General features: G+C 45.1%; 1 protein-coding gene across 5 annotated transcripts in view; it reads right to left on the bottom strand.

Moving 5' to 3' along the window:
• Positions 1-15844, bottom strand: part of tns2a (tensin 2a) — a 53186-nt gene extending 37342 nt beyond the window's left edge. For 4 of the 5 annotated variants that reach the window (XR_013772193.1, XM_079273885.1, XM_079273886.1 and 1 more), the window contains exons 1-2: positions 15713-15844; positions 228-333 (exon numbers count right to left, since the gene is read on the bottom strand). Coding sequence is in view for 4 of the 5 variants with exons in the window: in XM_079273885.1 (XP_079130011.1) it covers positions 228-333; positions 15713-15841 (235 nt within the window). In the remaining variant the exon portion in view is untranslated. Of the gene's footprint in view, positions 1-227; positions 334-9095; positions 9130-15712 lie in introns of those variants that run through there. The other variant, XM_079273888.1, reaches the window with a different exon arrangement.
• Between the last annotated feature and the right edge of the window lie 1922 nt (positions 15845-17766).

Here is a 17766-nt window from a genome sequence, read left to right as displayed (position 1 = left end):
TTGTCCGAATGTCAAAGTCCAGTATGATCGACAGGGATTGACAGGATGCAACGTGACACAGCTGGTGTGTGCGCTGCCCTTCATTCATTCATACGTGACACATCCTACATCCTGCAGCCTGCCATTATGACGCTTAGCACGTTTCGTCTTGGTGCTTCAGACTCACTTGGTCCTGAGTGACCAAACTGCTCTACCACCAACAACTACGCAATGCTCGCAACATTTACCTCTGCAGAAGGAGCCGACGTTGTCCACATTCTGGCGGCACACGCTGCACTGCCGCTTCTTCTTGAAGGTCTTTTCCTTGAAGACGTGGGGCTCTCCCTTCCCCCCCTACACACACACACACACACACACACACACGGGAAAACGAAATTCAGGCTCAGTTAGAAACCCGATACAGCACAGAACCAGACGTGGCAACGCAGTCTGTTAGAGCTGCCTACTCTCGGAAACAAATGCAAGAATCCTTGTTTGACATTCATCCAAGAGTTTAACCCTCTATCCTCCTCCGTCGGACAGGATGAAACCAAGAAAGAAATTCAACACCCCCAACTTTTTTCATAAAAGGAGAGGAAGAAAGCAAAGTAATGGTGTGTGAGTTAGCGGACTGTAATAATGACAGGAGCTCAGGACTGTCAGCTTTAACCTGTGTGTAAGACAGACTTGGGTGCATGGTATGCATGTGCATAATATGACTACATCCATTCTCTACTCCCTTTGCTTCTTGAACTCCTGTGCTGGTTGTGTAACTGTCTTCCAGTAATAATCCTTGTGGTTCCCGCCCATACCACACTATAATCCTTAGTGTGTGTGTGTGTGTGTGTGTGTGTGTGTGCGTGTGTGTGTGTGTGTGTGTGTGTGTGTGTGTGTGTGTGTGTGTGTGTGTGTGGTTTGGGAAAGAGAAAAAAGGAGGAAATGTGTTGGTCTAATTCTTCATCGCAATTCTTTCTCATGTCCATATTTCTCACAATGTGTGTGTGTGTATACCTCAGTCTGCGTGTGTTTAAGTGTTTGTATGTCTGTCTTTGTGAGGACCCATTTGAATGTAGACGTTTAAGTGAGGACATTTTCGCCGGTCCTCACACCTTCAGAGGGCCTGTTTGAGGGTTCAGACTTTGTTTAAGGTCTAGGGTTGGAATTAGGTTAAGGTTAGTGGTGATGGTTAAGGTTAGGATAAGGGGCTTGACAAGCAGTATTTCAATGAGGGTCCTAACAAAGATAGGAATAAAGGGACGTGTGTGTTTGTGGTATTCCCGCCTAGTGCCTCTTTGTTACCCAACATGGGATTGCGTCTACAGATGACTGGGCCCGACGTGACTCTGTGGAGGCTTTGAACATGAGAACTCTACCAACCCAGGGCTAAGTGTGGGGATTGCTTTGCATGTTTTCTTGCATGGCTGAATGACGTCAGGAGAAAAGTAAGTGTGGGGGGGGGGGGGGGGGTGGGCCTGTGAATTAACAGTGTGTGCAATGTAATGCTGAGGGGAAGCATGCATATTCTGGAAACTGGCAGGAATCCAGTCAAAGGGGTAGGACTTGTGGCAGAAAGTTCTATCCGCTCTGAGAGCAAATGAGAGTTGTTGCGACACTAATACTGGTAGGGTAAAGGCCTGCGATACAACCTAAAAAGCTGGACCAGATATCAGCGAGTACGTGAGTGCATGCACTGATTGGATGTCACGTCATGTCATTTCATTTATGCTACACAGGAACAACAACACACGTCACTGGCTATCCAGTCCGTACATCGTGCCAGATCCGGACTGCACAAGTGCAAACTGATGATGATAATGCACTGTGAACAACACATCTGCGTTGAAATAAGCAGGAGGAGAGCTAGTTAAGGTTAGCTGTTAGCAGCCGGTGGGCAGCACAGTCCTGCTTGGCTAACAGCTAACGTTAACGGAGGATGCATTGACTTACATTATGATGCATTCAAGCTCTTTTCAGGAAAAATGGGTACTGGGCAAAGGTCAATTATGACGCTATCATGATGTGTTCGAATGTAATCTTGTATCAGTGTCTGTAGCTTTGGATAATTAAGCTGATACACAAAGCTTTTTTTTTGTCCTCTGTGCGTGCTATTCCTCCTCGGTAACAAAGAAAGGGTGCTGTTTACACACTCCTTTTCCATTATCCTGGCGCTCTTGGCTCTGTTCTAGGGGCTGGACGGTGTTTGGACAGCTGCCTGCCTGGCATCACCCTCTGCCCGCCGTGTCAAGCGGCAGCTGGCCCTGCTGCAGTACAAGTGTACTACAGCCGCAGCACGGATGGTGGAAGTGGAACTGAGTGGGCGGCTCAGGGGCTGGCGGTGGGCGGTTATGTAACATGGTGTGGTCATGAGGATTGGGATTTTAAAACTGTGTCGTCATTACTTTGTGGAAAATCGCACATTTCTTATAGTTTTATTAACCTCAGCATGACTCAGCCTATTCACTTTTCTAGCAGCAACAAACCAAAATCCACAGACTTCATGAAAGTTCTCAACTCATCTCGATCCCGTTTTGATGAATCCTTGCTTCATCTCTCCTTCCTTACTCCAAGTCCACCCTTTCCTGAACCCTAAACATGACAAATGCCGCTTCGCCTCACGACCAATTCAACAACGTCACGTATACCTCGCTCATTATCTCTGCCTGGACTTTTATGCCTGCTGCTGACCACACGTGTTGGATATAAACTTTGACCCATTGTCACAAAATGATTCTTGTCTTTTTGTAGATTTAATCTTTAGCATGCAGTCCTTCTATTCCGTGAACGTGTGCAATAATCTCGTGAAGTGTGTGTGTGTGTGTGTGTGTGTGTGGATAGAGGCATGCATGAGTCTATAGACTGAGTTTAAAAAAGCAACAGTTACTGTCAGCTAAACCACAGCGGTGATGTGGGCTGAGAGATAAACACATAGATGAGAGGTTGGCAGCACTCTTCCTGTTACAGACACAATCAAGACCACAGGCACTCACGGTCAGGCAGTGATACACCACTACGCTACGGGATGCTGTGTAAAGTCTGGTGTGGATCAGCTGCCATACTCTGGTTCATGCCATGAACTGAATTTTGAGTATAAAGGCATGACGTGCTGAAAGAAACAAGTATCTTCCAAATGTTGCAGTTGGGAGAGCTGCTTTTCTGTGTCAAATGAAACGTGATACGTGAGCCAACTCTTTTCCAAAAAGGCTGCAGGTTTGAACTCCGCAACTAATATTCAGAGAAAGTAGTTGTTTGCTGCTGTATTAATGCTCAGAATTTTGAATTTAGCAACTTTAACATTAACATATTATGCTAAGAAAGAACAAAGAAATGCCCAACAGAAATATTTCCAAATGCATCATCACCTCAAAATAAGGAAAGCAAACTTGGTTAACTACCAAATCTCTCCAAACAACTCTTCACAACTCGGGAGTCCGGCCAGAGGAAACCTCAGTGAGGGAGGTTTACAACTTTAAGGATGACTTCAACAGAGGAAGCAGAAAACAGCTGGAAGAGTGTAGAGTGTATAAGTACTTCAAAAAAAGCAACCTGTGATGCTGAGCCCGGTCCCCAGGATAGTAATTACCGTGACCACGGTAATGGATGAAAAACATCTTCCCCCGGTAGAAACATGTGTTATTTGTCACGGAGTGGGTTAATAAAGACACCGGGTTAGATCATTTCTGCTGCCGGAGAGAAAAGAGCTGAACAACAGGATGAAACGTTCAAAACAAGAGCACAATTATCATCTACTTAGCAGGAAATGAACATGTAAATCCGTTCACTCGTGCTGTAGATGCACGCAGGTGAACCAGACCAGGACCATCTGCCTTCACAGACAATAACATCAGCACATGTGACCATCTGAGCAACCAGCTGGGAAACTGCCCACATCTCCACAGAAGTGACTCGAGTTGTAAACAGCCACCTGAGACCACAGGAAGAAAAACTCACGTGCAGACGTGTATCCCTCCAAGACAGTCCGGTGGAAACAGACAGCCTTCCCCTTTCCTCTTTTCTGCCCCCCCCCCCCTGAGCCAGGACAGGCCCCACCTCTCCTACTCACAAGAAGGTCCTTTTTCTAATATTTGTAGGTTTTTTGGCAGAAAAAAAAAGGACCCAGAGGTTTACTGGAGTCAAAGAAACGCTTTCTAAGCAGAGATTCCTCCCCTTTCCTCGCTGAACGTCTGCCACCCGTCGCAGAACAGTAGCTGGATTGAACGAGGGAGGGGTCGGCCGCTCGCACAACAGACGCACACACACACGGCAGCCATGTATGCGTACGAATGTAAAAAACAAGACACACAGAAGCTATTTGTGCGCACACGCACACACGCACATCCCTGGAAACTCTCTCGCTCCTTTTCTCTCTAAAAATAGTCTTGATATTTACACAATGATGGGCATTGTGTGGAACTGGTACATTACTGACTACCGGCCTGTGACCTCAGCTTCAGCTGCAGATGGTCAGTGAGGGCACGCATTGGAGGAAGCCTTGAGGGGAAAGTCTTCCTACTGATTTTGTCATTAGAAGAACTCTGTGAATGTACCTTTTGTCTTCAGATCACTTTTGTCAGTAGCTTTGCTCAAACCAGAGGTCTGATCATTTGATGGCGCTGACCTGTTTTCTATGTGAGACACTTGAATTTGAACGTCTGATAAGCACCAGGTCAAAACTGCATGAAAACTTTCTCATCATTTCATCATCGCCCACTCACTGACAACTGCAACTCAGTTTTCTTTAATAAATAAAGATGCTGATTAACTTCTGGATTAAAAGAGCACTCCTCTGATTTAGCTTTACTCACGTTGTCGGATGTACGATGGATAGTTTAAAAAAAGATTTTTTTATTTCAGATAATGGGCAAAACCCAGAATGTTTTGTGCATATAAACGTCGTCAATGGCTCAAGTGACATCATGGAAGTATATTTATCAGACTTTGTGCCGCTCCCTCTGCAGCCACAACAGGCTTTATACAAACTATTCGTCATGCAGTCGTGCTCTGCAACACCTGGAGTTTAATACAAATGCAGAAAGTCCCGGAAAAACTGACATCATAATATCCTACATTTTAAGTAACATGTTGAAATTGCTTGTTTAGTCTGACTCTAGATTGTGTCTTCAAGTGGCAAAGCTAAATTCTTTGGCAGATCTTCAAGAAATGTGTTGTTCTATAGCTTGGTGACGTAGGGATGACAGCGGCAACATGCTAGCACTCGTCAGTGACAAAAGCTCTCTGGGTTTCTTTCTATTTTCAGTGTACTGGACTGTTATCTCTCCTCCCTGGTTTTTGTTCTCAGGACATCATTTCATTCAACATAGAGTCAATGCAGGGTAACATGCTCTCCCCTCCACAGATAGTTAGCACGCTTGTTAGCTCTGTTGCAAACAAGTATCAACCTCCAGATCTGAAAAGTGAATCCAATGCAGAAGTGACCGCAACCTGCATTCTCTCTACTGACCACCAGGGGCGACTCCTCTGGTTGTATAGGAGTCTATGAGAAAATGACTCTACTTCTCTCTTGATTTATTCCCTCAGTAAACATTGTAAACATGAGTTTATGGTCTCAATCTCAGTTTCAAGTCTTCTTCAATGCAGCATGATGTTCATTTAGTAGATGATGGTCCATTTACGAAAAGGCGAGGCCTCAAATTTGGCAGTCCCAAAACCAACGGGTGACGTCACGGTGACTAAGTCCACTTTACAGTGTATGGCTGGTAATAGGACAACTATTTCACAAAGATTATTCAAGAGATGTATTTGTTACGGTCCAAACCTTTAAAGATAATTACTTTAATATCGTATCGACGAAGACGGGCAGCAACATTTCTGCTGATGAGTTGATGATTAATCAACTATCAAAAGCGAAGCTGATTATTATTCCATCAGAAGACCAATCAATTAATAGTTTGAGCCATTTGACAGATCAAATTGCATCATGTTCGGCAAAAGTTTGAGTGCAAAGCAGGTTTTCCCACTGAAAACCATATACCTAGTCTACTAAAATAAGAGGGAATAATCTCAAGAAATGAACAGACTTGAGCCTCATTTTCCATGGATTATACCCTGAGTCTCCTTTTCTGTGAAAGGAACATTGAATGTTCATTAGAAGTGGACAACAAGCCAGATCTTTGTAATGTCTGCTTATTAAAGTATGTTTTATGCACTACAACTCAAACAGCCATTCAATTCAGTAGTGTGTTTATGACTCCTCGCATACTTAAACCCCGCCCTCCATTGAGAGCGTCTCACATGGGTCTGGGCATCCGAGTTCCTGCCTCATTCTGTTGGCCATCAAGGCCAGCGTGTGTGTTAATAAAATGTGTGTCAATTCACTCGTATGCGAGTGTGCACGGGTGGGTGTGTGTGTCCAAAAGGGTGGGACAGGCTGTGAGGGAACAGAGACTGCCTGTTCCCGAGGTGAGGTCAGCGTGATGCACTTCCGGTCACTTGGACTCCTGCTGCTAACGCACAGAAACAAACAAACACACACACACACACACACACACACACATACACACACACACAGCGGCATCCAAAAACACACTGACGCCGTGTACCGTGGTTCATAATTAGCAGGACATCTCTGAAGCCGACTGTGGAATCAGATGCTAATCTGTTCTCAACTGTTTTGCCTGGCTGCTCCATAGAGGAAGAGGAGGTTGCTCCTCCTCTTTTTTCGTGAGTAATTGGTTGAAATAAATCATGACCAAAACTCAGTACTGTTTAAAAAAAACATTTTTCTCTCTCATTTGCTATGAATAAAAAACATTGAAACGATTGTACGTGCCCTATTTCAATGAGACGTCTCTATTCCACATGTCGTGGCATATTGGAATCGGTTTGTAAATTATATATAGACTATTGGGAAAAAGATGCTTCCTTGTGAAAACTAAATTGTGAATAAGGTTAAGGAAATGTTATTCTGATGAGCCAACTGTCTTCCAGCTGTTGGTCCAGTTGGATGCTCCGGGTGTACTGCCCATGACCCTTGGCCTTCTCTCTCTGGCGAGTCTTGGTTTCATTGGTCTCTGACTCCAGGTTTGGAATTTGGAGGTTGTGAATTGTTAAAATCCTGAGCATGGACTTAAACACGCACACAAGTCTGCTCTTGGCTACATTTTTAAAGAGGTTTTTAGACATCATGTTAGCATGATTTAAAGCATGACCAACTGGGGACTTCCAAAATGTCCCCTGTTGGTGAATGTGTAGTGAGGCCGAAGTCCACTGTTGGATAGGAAGGTACACACGCACGATGGCCTTATTGCTCCAGCACCACCACCAGCACACACTGCTGCAGTTGTTGATATTTACTGGCAGAACACAACATGTTGGCCCCGCCCTAAAGCATACTCTGTTTATGGTCTATTTGACTCTAAATGGACCATAATGTACTAAATGAACATCATGCTGCATTGAAGAAGACTTGAAACGAGAGATTGAGACATAAACTCATGTTTACAATGTTTACTGAGGTAATAAATCAAGAGAGAAGTATTCAGACCGTGAGGTCGCCCCTTTATTCGCAGAAGTTCTGTTTCAAGGAAACCTGTAGCTGGTCCTGCTGAATTAAAACGTGAATCACTTGGAACCATTCTGTTTTATTCCTGCAGGATTTTTCCAGGTGAGACTGAATGGCCGCCACTGTAGATTGGACCTCAGCGTAACTGCATCCGGCACGAGGGAATGTGAAACAGACTCTGTTTCAGCCTCTCAGCTTGGCAGTGAACAGCCATCATGGGCCATTTCTGGACCATCAAACCACTCAGTCACACCCAATAATTACAAATATAGAATACCGACTGCACACCGGGTACAACATCAGTATTGTGCTGCTGCTGCTTACTCCAGTGGAGCACTCCCGTGATTTGCGCCAATGTAACAGTGTTTGTTGTTGCCCAGGTTTTCCAAAGAGAAGTTTATATATATATATATATATAAGCTCCTTTTTCAATCCGATCAGAATGCCGACTGACCACCGCCTATCCACATTACATACGGACCACACAGGAGAATAAAGTGCTCATGACCCGTTATCAGCAGAGGAAAGCTTGGAGAGGTTGGACAATGTTATCTTGTTGTTAATGCGTAGCCGCTTTCCTCATGTCGCAAAGGCAGGATGGGAACTCTGACAAGGGATCCTGATACGGAGCCAACACTAATTGAGGGGTGTGCAAACCGCCATCAATAGGCATTAATCAGTGCAGCCATGCGTACACGCACCTACAGTATAGTGTGATCATGCACACAATGAAAACATGTGTTGGTTGAAAGCATCCTTTCAGTGAACTTGTGCTCCTGGTGTGGCCTTTGGAAAATTGTGCATTACACGCGTTTGTGTCACTCAAGTCAGTGTGAGTAAGAGAAACAAGGCAAGGAGCTCTTGTCCTTGGCTGTAACATTTGACTAATACATATTAACTTTACTAATTAGTAAAGTTAATCAAAATACTTTAAGATTTGCTGCTTTCAATTTAAACATACGTTGTCTCCCTTCAAAAACAATTAAAATCCCAGTCATTTTCGGTTAAAACCTTGCACACACGCACTCATAAGAAACATGCGCCCCCCCCCCCCCCCCCCCAACATGACTTTGCGACATTGACAATAACTGGCCGGCGCTGACGTAACTGAGGGGCTCGTGGAGGGGGCGCTAAACGCATCATGACTTTATTCAGAACACTTCTCTGTCAGTTTAATGAAGTGCGACGCATCAGAGAACAAGTCCACTTTAGTCACCACGGTTTTTTCAAAATGTTTGCAGTGAAATTACAGCCAACACATTAATAAGCATAGCCTTCTATAACGCGGGGTTATCAAAAGGAGAATATAGCTTGAGTAAACCGTCAGGTCACATTAAATCTCTCTATTGAACAAACTCAAATATATTTTCTCATAATGGAGCCGCCTGCGAAAACTAAGCAGCAAGCAGACAGCTCATTCGGGGCAAAGCGGCAACAAGAATACACATTCACCCGAGAGCGCAACTGCGCAGCCAACGCATGAAAACTCAGCATCACACGGACATCCAGAAATCCTCCATGCTGACTTTTAGGGAACTGGAACTCAACCGGACCCTCACGTTCTCTCTCCGCGGGCTCACAGACTGTACGGTCTTACCTTGTTCGTTTTCCCGCTAATCATATCCTCTGGTTTTCAAGAGCTGCCCCTCATTCTCAGAGGAGACCCTCAATAACATGGCCTGCCACTGAGATAACTTGTTTTCTTTTGCTCCGGTCCAGCCCCTCCGTACAGGGGCTGCTGGGCGGAGCTACACGCGGCTGAAAAAGCATGTGTGGAGGACAATTACTGGGATTTCAAGGATACTGGATCTGGATTGACTGAATTAAACACTGTGATAGTCCCTGGAAAATAAAACCTCTGGTGTGATTTAGGTCATTACCGGATCCAGTATCCCCTTCATAGTATCTTTTTTATTTTTTCACATCATTATCACATACCTTTACAGTATTTATTTGTATTGAAACTTTATTTATAAAGGTGATCACATTAAAACGCCAGGTGTTGTATTCTCAAGAGAGAACTGTGCAGCAGCGATACCACACAAAGTGACAGAGAGACAGCAACAAGAGTGCCAAAGTGGTAGTAATACATGAATGATATGGTTGTGCAATATTATGGTCATAAGAAGTTAAAAAAAAACAAATATAAATAACTGTTAACCACAGAATCAACCCCCTTACCTTCATAACAAGGTCAAAACTGTGGTAGTGGATCTGGGTGTGACTCAGTCATAAAATAGGCCTTAGCATGTAAACAAACATGTATCCAGCTCACACACACACACACACATATTGAGGCTTTTTTTAAATTACGGGCCTTGTGTGCGCGAGGTGGCTCCGGGGCCTCCTCCTCTCCTCCAACAGTATAACACCACCATTATTACATGTGTAACAGACATGTTCATGTCAACACATAGTGCATGAACTTAATGCAGTCCGAACGAAAGGTGTTTTAGTCAAGACACTCTAGCTCAGTGGTTCTCTTCATAAATCTTTTTTTTTTTCAAATGACCTCGACCTGATCTACTCTACAATCTGACCTCGTAAAACCCTGCTAACTGATGGTTGGAAGTCCTTGTTCAAAGGTCCCTCCCTCAACTTGGACGCTGTCAGCACCCCTGTTCTCTCACATCATGCCCCTCAACACACACACACACACACACACACACACACACACACACACACACACACACACATGTGCCTTGATCAACATGCGTGGACACTGCTGGGTCACTAGTGTGCTAGTAGCAGCACCAAGTGGTGGAATAAGAGAAATGCAGCAGGTGAGGTATGGTCTTGACAGTTTAAACATGCCTTCTCTGTAGCTCGTGAGTTTCCTCAGAAACCTACAAACATCTAATAATGCAGTGATAGATGTTTGAAATTAGCTTGAAAACACTAATAAAGCAACTTTTCTTTTTCTTTTATCATCTGGCAAAACCAGTCTGAGATTGATGATATACATCTTTGCGTCCTTACCAACCTTTCTGTGCATGCTAACTGCTAACAGCTGTGTTTACACTCCACACATAGGCCCATGTGTGTGCGTGGACGTTCATTCCCGTTGAGACTTTTTGTTTGTTAGCCCGTGATATTCCCCAGCTTCAGACTCGCTAATGCACAGAGCATGACTTCTGTCTGTTGCCTTGATCCCCAAGACGCTTCCATATATGTTGGATCGACGTGCAGGTACAGCACATGTGAAACATGACTGTAAGTCACGGCGTATGCGGCGACCCCCCCCCCACACCATCCCCCTCAAACAACACATGCAGTAATGCAGTCCATTCCTTTTGCTCATAACCAGAGAATTTCCGGCTCATGACATAAAAAAGGGGAGGGGTTGGGGAGTTTAATTGTTTCTGGAATTCTTTTGCTCCCTTTTCTTTTGGATTGTTACAGGGTGATGGGAGGGGGATGAAGAGGAGAGCGTTGGAAGAGGGGGCAGGGATGGATTAAGAAGCAAGGTGGTAGAAGGAGGCCACATGAAAAAATACAGAGAGACAGGAAACCGGTACTTGGGTTTGGAATGAGTAAAGTGGGGGAGGGTCGTGTTGGAAGAAAGATGGAGATGAGGAAAGAGGGAGGGGGACGCTTTTGCAGAAACACGGAGCGAATCCAGAATCAAGCTTCCTCTGCGCTTAGAGCTAAAAGGCTGAAAGGCCGCGGTCGACGTCATGAAACAAGGCGCTCGGTGTCGGATACCAGGTGTCTGGAACAGGGAATTTGGGAAGTGGAAGGACTTGGATCACGCATGGAGATAAAGAGGTGGCCGGAGTGGGAGACGGGGCAAGAGGAAATGAGGGGAGGAGGAGGCTAGAAAAAAGGGGGGGCCACGTGTCTGGACGAAGGATCGCGTGGGACAGCGCTACGCCAGACACTGATAAGGTGCAGCTGTTGAAGGAGCGAAAGAGCGAGAAAAGCAGTGGGCGAGACGCTGACGTCACAGTTTGTGCCAATGAGTTCAACAAAAATCCTTTCTGTAGGCCCAAAATACATTTCTCAAAACTGGGGCAAACGTCAAGTCATTTTTGAGTGTAAGAGAAGAAAATATCCCGTGCATAGTTTGCCGCGAGGTGTTGCTCTTAAGGGCCGTGCTGGGATTTGTTGTTTTTTTTCTTTCCCAGACTTTCCAAGAGAGGAAATGGTTTATGTATTTCTCTTTTCCCTTGATCAGCTTCCATCTGCTCGCCCGCGACACACAACAACAAGCATTCCTTTAAAAATCCTTCTCGATTTGTGGTCCGATCATTGCTTTCAATCTAGTCGGCCACCTGCCGAGTCCGGAGTTTACATAGGAATTCATCTTTTTGTGTGTGTGTGAGAATTACCTCTATATTTAACCCTAACCGGTCAGTGCTCCTTCCTGTGTTGGGTGTGTGTTTGTAGTGAATGCCTGTGGCTCAAGGCCTCAGTATTGGTCACGGCCAATCTAAACTTTGTTGCTCATGAGAAATTACAAGGAAGCTGGACAAATACACATAAAACCACTGTCACAACGCCAGTTCTCTATGTCTTTCTAGAGACAACAACACAAAAAGAAAACAGAACTAGTGGGATTGCGAAATTTTACTATAGTATTCTCAGTGGTACAAACAGCGTGTTGAAAGAGTAGGATGAACTTAAACTTGTAGATCATTAGCATAATAAATAAGCAACGTTGGAAGCCATAACACTTCCTGTATAGTTAGGAACAAAAGCAGTATAACTTTACAGAAAAATAAATCAACATATCACCCCTGAACTAGACTAAAGCCACACTTCCACCGCCTGGTACGGCACAGCTCAACCTGACTTGACTTCCTGTTTATTGGTTTTACATTTGCAAAAATTGTGGATCATAGCACCTGGTCTGGTACTTTTTTCTCGTGCCACCTCTGTCCAACTGGTCAGAGAGAATCATATTTGCGCGACACGAGACTTCCCACACAAACACACCATTTCTAAATAGACAAGCTACCGTCAATATCGGCCACAACTTTATTATTTGCTTGACTTAGATTTTACAACATGGCAGCCCATAAAAACTACGCCGTACGATTGACCAAGCGCAGACGTTCCTCTGATGAAGAGGATTTAAGCGAGTGTAGCATTGAAGATGATGTCACGGCAGCTTAACTCAACCTCCTGTGGTGACCAGCATAGAATCCCGCCCACACTGAGAGGGTACTAATCGCAGTGAAAAAAACAAATTATAGAAAAAGGACCTGGCACCAAAAGTCAGTTGAATCAAGTCGGAGTCGAACCATGCGACGAGAGCAAGACATGAGATTCTACAGCCGCGCCAGCGACTCTGTGAAAACAGCTCGGAAACAGCAATGCTTTGCGCTAAATGCTAACGCCAGCATGCTAATGTACTTACAGTGACGACGCTAACCCCCGAATGTTTAGCATGCACAATACCACGTTAACCGGCTGAGTTTCAGTGTGTTAGCAAGGTAGCACTAGTTAGCACGAAACACATTTCATGGCAATCCATCCAATAGGTATTTCAGTAAAAACCAAAAGTGTCCACCTTACGGTTGCACGAGAGGAAAAGTCTTTGGATCACCAAAGTCATTCGGGCATATATACTGAATATCACAGCAATCCATCATTTAGTAGATATTTTAGTCTGGACCAAAGTGGTGGATCGGCTGACAATGCTATCTGCTAGCGTGGCTAAAAACACCCTGCCATTCCACAGCAATGGAGGCAGTGCTAGAGTATGTTTTATATTAGAATTCAACTGCCGAGTGATTCCGTTCGTGACTCTCAGACTTGAGCCACACTCGGCTGTGACGTCGGGGAAGATATTCACATTTAACTTTCAATGCCAAAGTGATCTGTTTGTTATAACACACAAAAAAATATTTAAAAACCTGCATCATTCGACACAGATTGGCACTTTATTTTTCAAAGAGAACCATATGAACTACCGTGTCCAACCACCAGAGACCAGAGTTTATTTCAGGAATCCATTTTTAGAAAGTTGTTTATTGATGCTCAGATACTCTCCGTCAACAGCTGTCCAAGAAGCATTGGACGGTGAGGCAGTGAGGCCTATTCTAAGGGCACAGAATGAAATAAACAAAAAGAAAGTAAATAATATTGCTGACACTGGAGGATGTGTTTGGACCCCACCCTGCAAACTGCAAGCATATATACAGCTCTTACGCACAAAAAACATCCCTTTCCCATGTGCCTGATATAACATCATATCATTATGTAATCATACTGAGAGCAGCGTGTGGATCATTTCAAGTCAAGTCACATTCTGGTGTCACAACTACGATTGTCTGCAAAGAGGTGGAAAAGAACTAGTTAATGAAAACAAATGAGCATAAATAGACGAGAAGACGTCTACTCCTCTAGGATGATCGGTGGGATCCGACTGGTTCCCACACCCCTGTAGCGGGGTCAGTCACTGCGGGATGACGTCGTCCAGAGGGCTCCACATTCCCACGCTGCTCGGCATGTGATATGGAGCCACTGGGACTGTGGTGTGGTGCAACCGAACATGCACGCACACACACACGTTTAGAAAAATGCACGCAAACACATTTAGATAATTCACACATCTGGATGCGAAAGCCACAGAGACTCATGTGTCCGTATGTGCTTCCATGTGATGTAAACTGGTAGACCTGAGGTCAAGGATGACAATGTCCTCTTGGTGGCTAATGGCAATTTTACGATGACTCCGGCCAGCTAGCATGCCTCTGTTTACACAGCGGTAATTCCCCAGCAGATGCCGAAGGCCGCCACAACAGTGCCATTGTGTCTGCACAGATGTGAGCTCAGCTCTGGTCATCCGCATCATCTTGTAAATCAAGGGTTCGAACAAAACACACACACACACTCCTTGTAAGGAGATAAACAATCCCTCTTCAAACTTCAGATGTCCCGCACATGTCCATGAGGCATGTGTAACGTAAATAACATCGCATTGAACTTTGACATACCCAGTTCTTCACTACTGATTCCCACTTAATTTTGGTTCCATAAAAATGCGAAGCATCATTTTGTTTCAAAATAAAATCAACTAAAGCAAAAACAAAATACTCAAACGTGCCTGCTCATCTGCTAACAAGGGGTACGTTGTGAAATGAAGCGTCATTACTTCACCTTCTGTGAGAATGCCATACATTTAAACATTTATGGCAGGGGAATTCAAAACGTTCACCCCAAACATGTATTCTTGGAGATCTGCACGAAATAAAACGTATTTTTGAAAATAAAAAAACCGCATTATTAGATACCATTGGATTAACTTCAACACACCAACCTTCAAAATTGTATCAAAAGAGAACTTCACTGATTTAGCATTGGTTGGATTTACAATCAGCAGTTTCACAAAAGTATCAAAATCTATGCAGCAGAGCCAGAGATATCGTCTTTTTTTATTCTTATTCCTTGTCAAAATTTGTCGCACACATTAACCACAGTTCAACTAGCTTGCCGAGAGTTTGGTCGCAAATTTGCTATGCTAGTAGCGACTGAACTGATGTAGCCTCCAGCTGCTAGCCACGAGCTGCTCCACATCGTCACTTTTTTCTTTTCAATTTATCAGATTTCACACGACACAGTCGGCAGACAAAATGTTGGCATTGGACATTTCTGCAAACAACAGGATGAGTTGATTGTCGACATTTCTGAACCAAAACAGCGTTTCTAAAATACGCTTCAAATCAGCCTCATATCACGCCTGCAAAAACGTACAATGCCACGTGGTTAACGTGAAACGATTGGTTGGGTTTAGGCAACACAACTGCTACGTTGAAGTTAGAAAAAGGATTGTGTTAAATATCACGTAACAAGAGTAAAAATGTAACTACCATAAATAAACAACCGTCCGTAGTGGACTTTCTTAAGTAACGTTGCGTAACAAGCGTAACAATGTTATGGAAAAAAACATAATGTCACTGCTTGCATTTGGTTTAACACGGGACACGAACAGCGGCCTCCCGGATCAAAGTCCTGTGTTTGTTTACGTATCTTTCAATCACAGTTGCTCAGTATACTGCGTCACTTGCTCTGACCGAGTGCAAAACACATGTGCACTACTACTCCCAACACCTGTAAAGAGACTCATCTATTTTCCCTTAAATGTACCTTTGATCAACAAATATCACTCTGTGCCATGCGATGTCCAACAGCACTGACTACAAACGCCCAATCACTCACTGTGGACATGCCATCACACACTCACATGAACCCTGCATGCACACTGACCTTCGTCAGCCTCATCCTGCCACTCTCGCTCCTCTCCAGACTCCTTCTCTTCAGGGACGAGCTTCTAACCGCCACCAGATGTTGTGCCTCGTCCTCCCCGCACCAGTCCGAACTCAGGACGCAACCCATGTAGATGGACGGGGGTCCTGGACTCTGGACACTTTTTTCCCTCCTCCTCTCTGTCCTCGATGCAGGCTCCAGCTCCGGGGCAGCTGTTTTTGTCAGCTGGAGTTGGAGGACAGGGAGGTCCGTCCCCCTTTTGCTGGCTCTCGTTCAGCCCCGCTGCAGGGACAGAGGGAAGGATACACACTCTCGATCACCCACCACCCTTCTCTTTTTCAACACACACTTTGAAAAACACCTCTCTCTCTCCAACTCCGTCATGCTGCAGTCACATGTGGACTCCTCATTTGTTCTGCCTCCGCCCCCCCTTCTCTCACGGTGCTTTCTTTGTTTCACACACTTAAGCTCCCTACTTTACTTTTTCTCTCTCTTTTTTGTTGTTGTTGTCAGTCGATTGCACTCACTACATCCCCCGGGACGCAGGCGCATGACCCTCGACTCAAGAAAGTCAACGCTCAAGGATCCTGCTTCGCTCTCCTTCTCCTTTTGCATCTTCACCCTTTTCTCTCACTCTCCCCCTCCTGTTGCTCCTCTTCCTCTCTCCCAGTCCTCCCATCCCGAGAACACACATCTCTCCCCTTTCCTCCTCTCTCTCGCTCGCTCTCTCCTCCCTCTCCCACCTCTCCACTAGGGTTGCCTCACTCTTACATATACAATTACCTCTCTGTTCTCACCCCCACCCACCTCTCTTCTCAGCGGTTTCCTGCCCCCCACTACCCCACCCCCAGACACAGGCAGAGTCTCCTTTTAGCTCGGGCGTACACATTGTTGGTATTGTCCAGAAAACCAAGAAAACCAAACAGTGAGGGCAGCTGTTGTGATGCCGGGCAAACCAGTGATTCAGAGCGGGCCGGGCCCTTCGCTGGCCTGAGCCTCCCCATTGTTTACCATGTTGCGAGTGTGAAACAAGCTCTCTTTCACCCCAGAATGTGTGCACCTAACATATTACAAAGGATGCTAGGAGTTGTACCAAGGCATGTCAGAGGCATCCTTGTCTTTTGTTTTTGATGATTGCTGCCCAAATAACGGAGAGGGATTTCAAGCACAAAGAGGCCCTGTGGATGTTTAATATTGCTAAAAGTGTAAGAAACATTAGCGTCACTCAAGTTTCTCCCCCTCGCCGGCCTCTTTGCTGTTGTTTATTTCTTCTCCCCAGAGTGGTTTTTGGCCACTGTGCCAGAGCTCACGAGGCCTGGACGAGTGAGACTGTACCCCTTAAAAGGCAAATTCTTGATGCAGCTCCAAAGGCCCCCCCTTCTTTGTGTTTCTCCTCCGTGACTCCCTCGTTCCTTTATTTTCCTCTCCTCAGACAGAAAGCAGCAGCGAGGCAGTCTTGTTGTTACAGGCACTTTGCCCCAGACAGGCCTTCCAGGTGTCCTTCCTTTTACACCCTTCCTATACATTACATTACTGTCATTTAGCAGATGCTTTTATCCAAAGTGACTTACAATTCAGATTCTATCATACCGTAGGTGGTAACCTAAGGGGTTAAGTGTCTTCCTCAAGGACACATCGACATGCGAGTCGTGGAGCCGGAGCCGGAGCTTGCACCGCCGATCCTGTGATTGATGGACGGCCCTGCTCTCCACTTAGCCACAGTCGCCTATACCCTACCATCAATCCAACTCCTCCCACTCACGCAAGGTCTCAGACATGAGCTCAGGCTGCAGACAGCATTTAGCACCCCCCCCCCCCCCCCCACTGGTTTTACATACCATGAAATTAACTCCTTCTAATCAACTCTGGTCAATAATCCTGCTTTTGCATCTGGAAAGTATAGAGAAAGACGAGAGAGCCATTATCTAGGAGGCCTATACTGCCAAATAAGATTTGATTCGGAAATATGGTACTAATGCTAAGTCTTTTTGGGCAAAGATATGGCTGCATTCCGTTGCAGCATATTTGGCCCCCGTTAGGAGTCTTGGCAGAAA

This window comes from Melanostigma gelatinosum (assembly GCF_949748355.1).
Source record: "Melanostigma gelatinosum genome assembly, chromosome: 8".
NCBI classification, from domain to species: domain Eukaryota; kingdom Metazoa; phylum Chordata; class Actinopteri; order Perciformes; family Zoarcidae; genus Melanostigma; species Melanostigma gelatinosum.
This window is presented reverse-complemented; position numbering and strand designations above follow the sequence as displayed.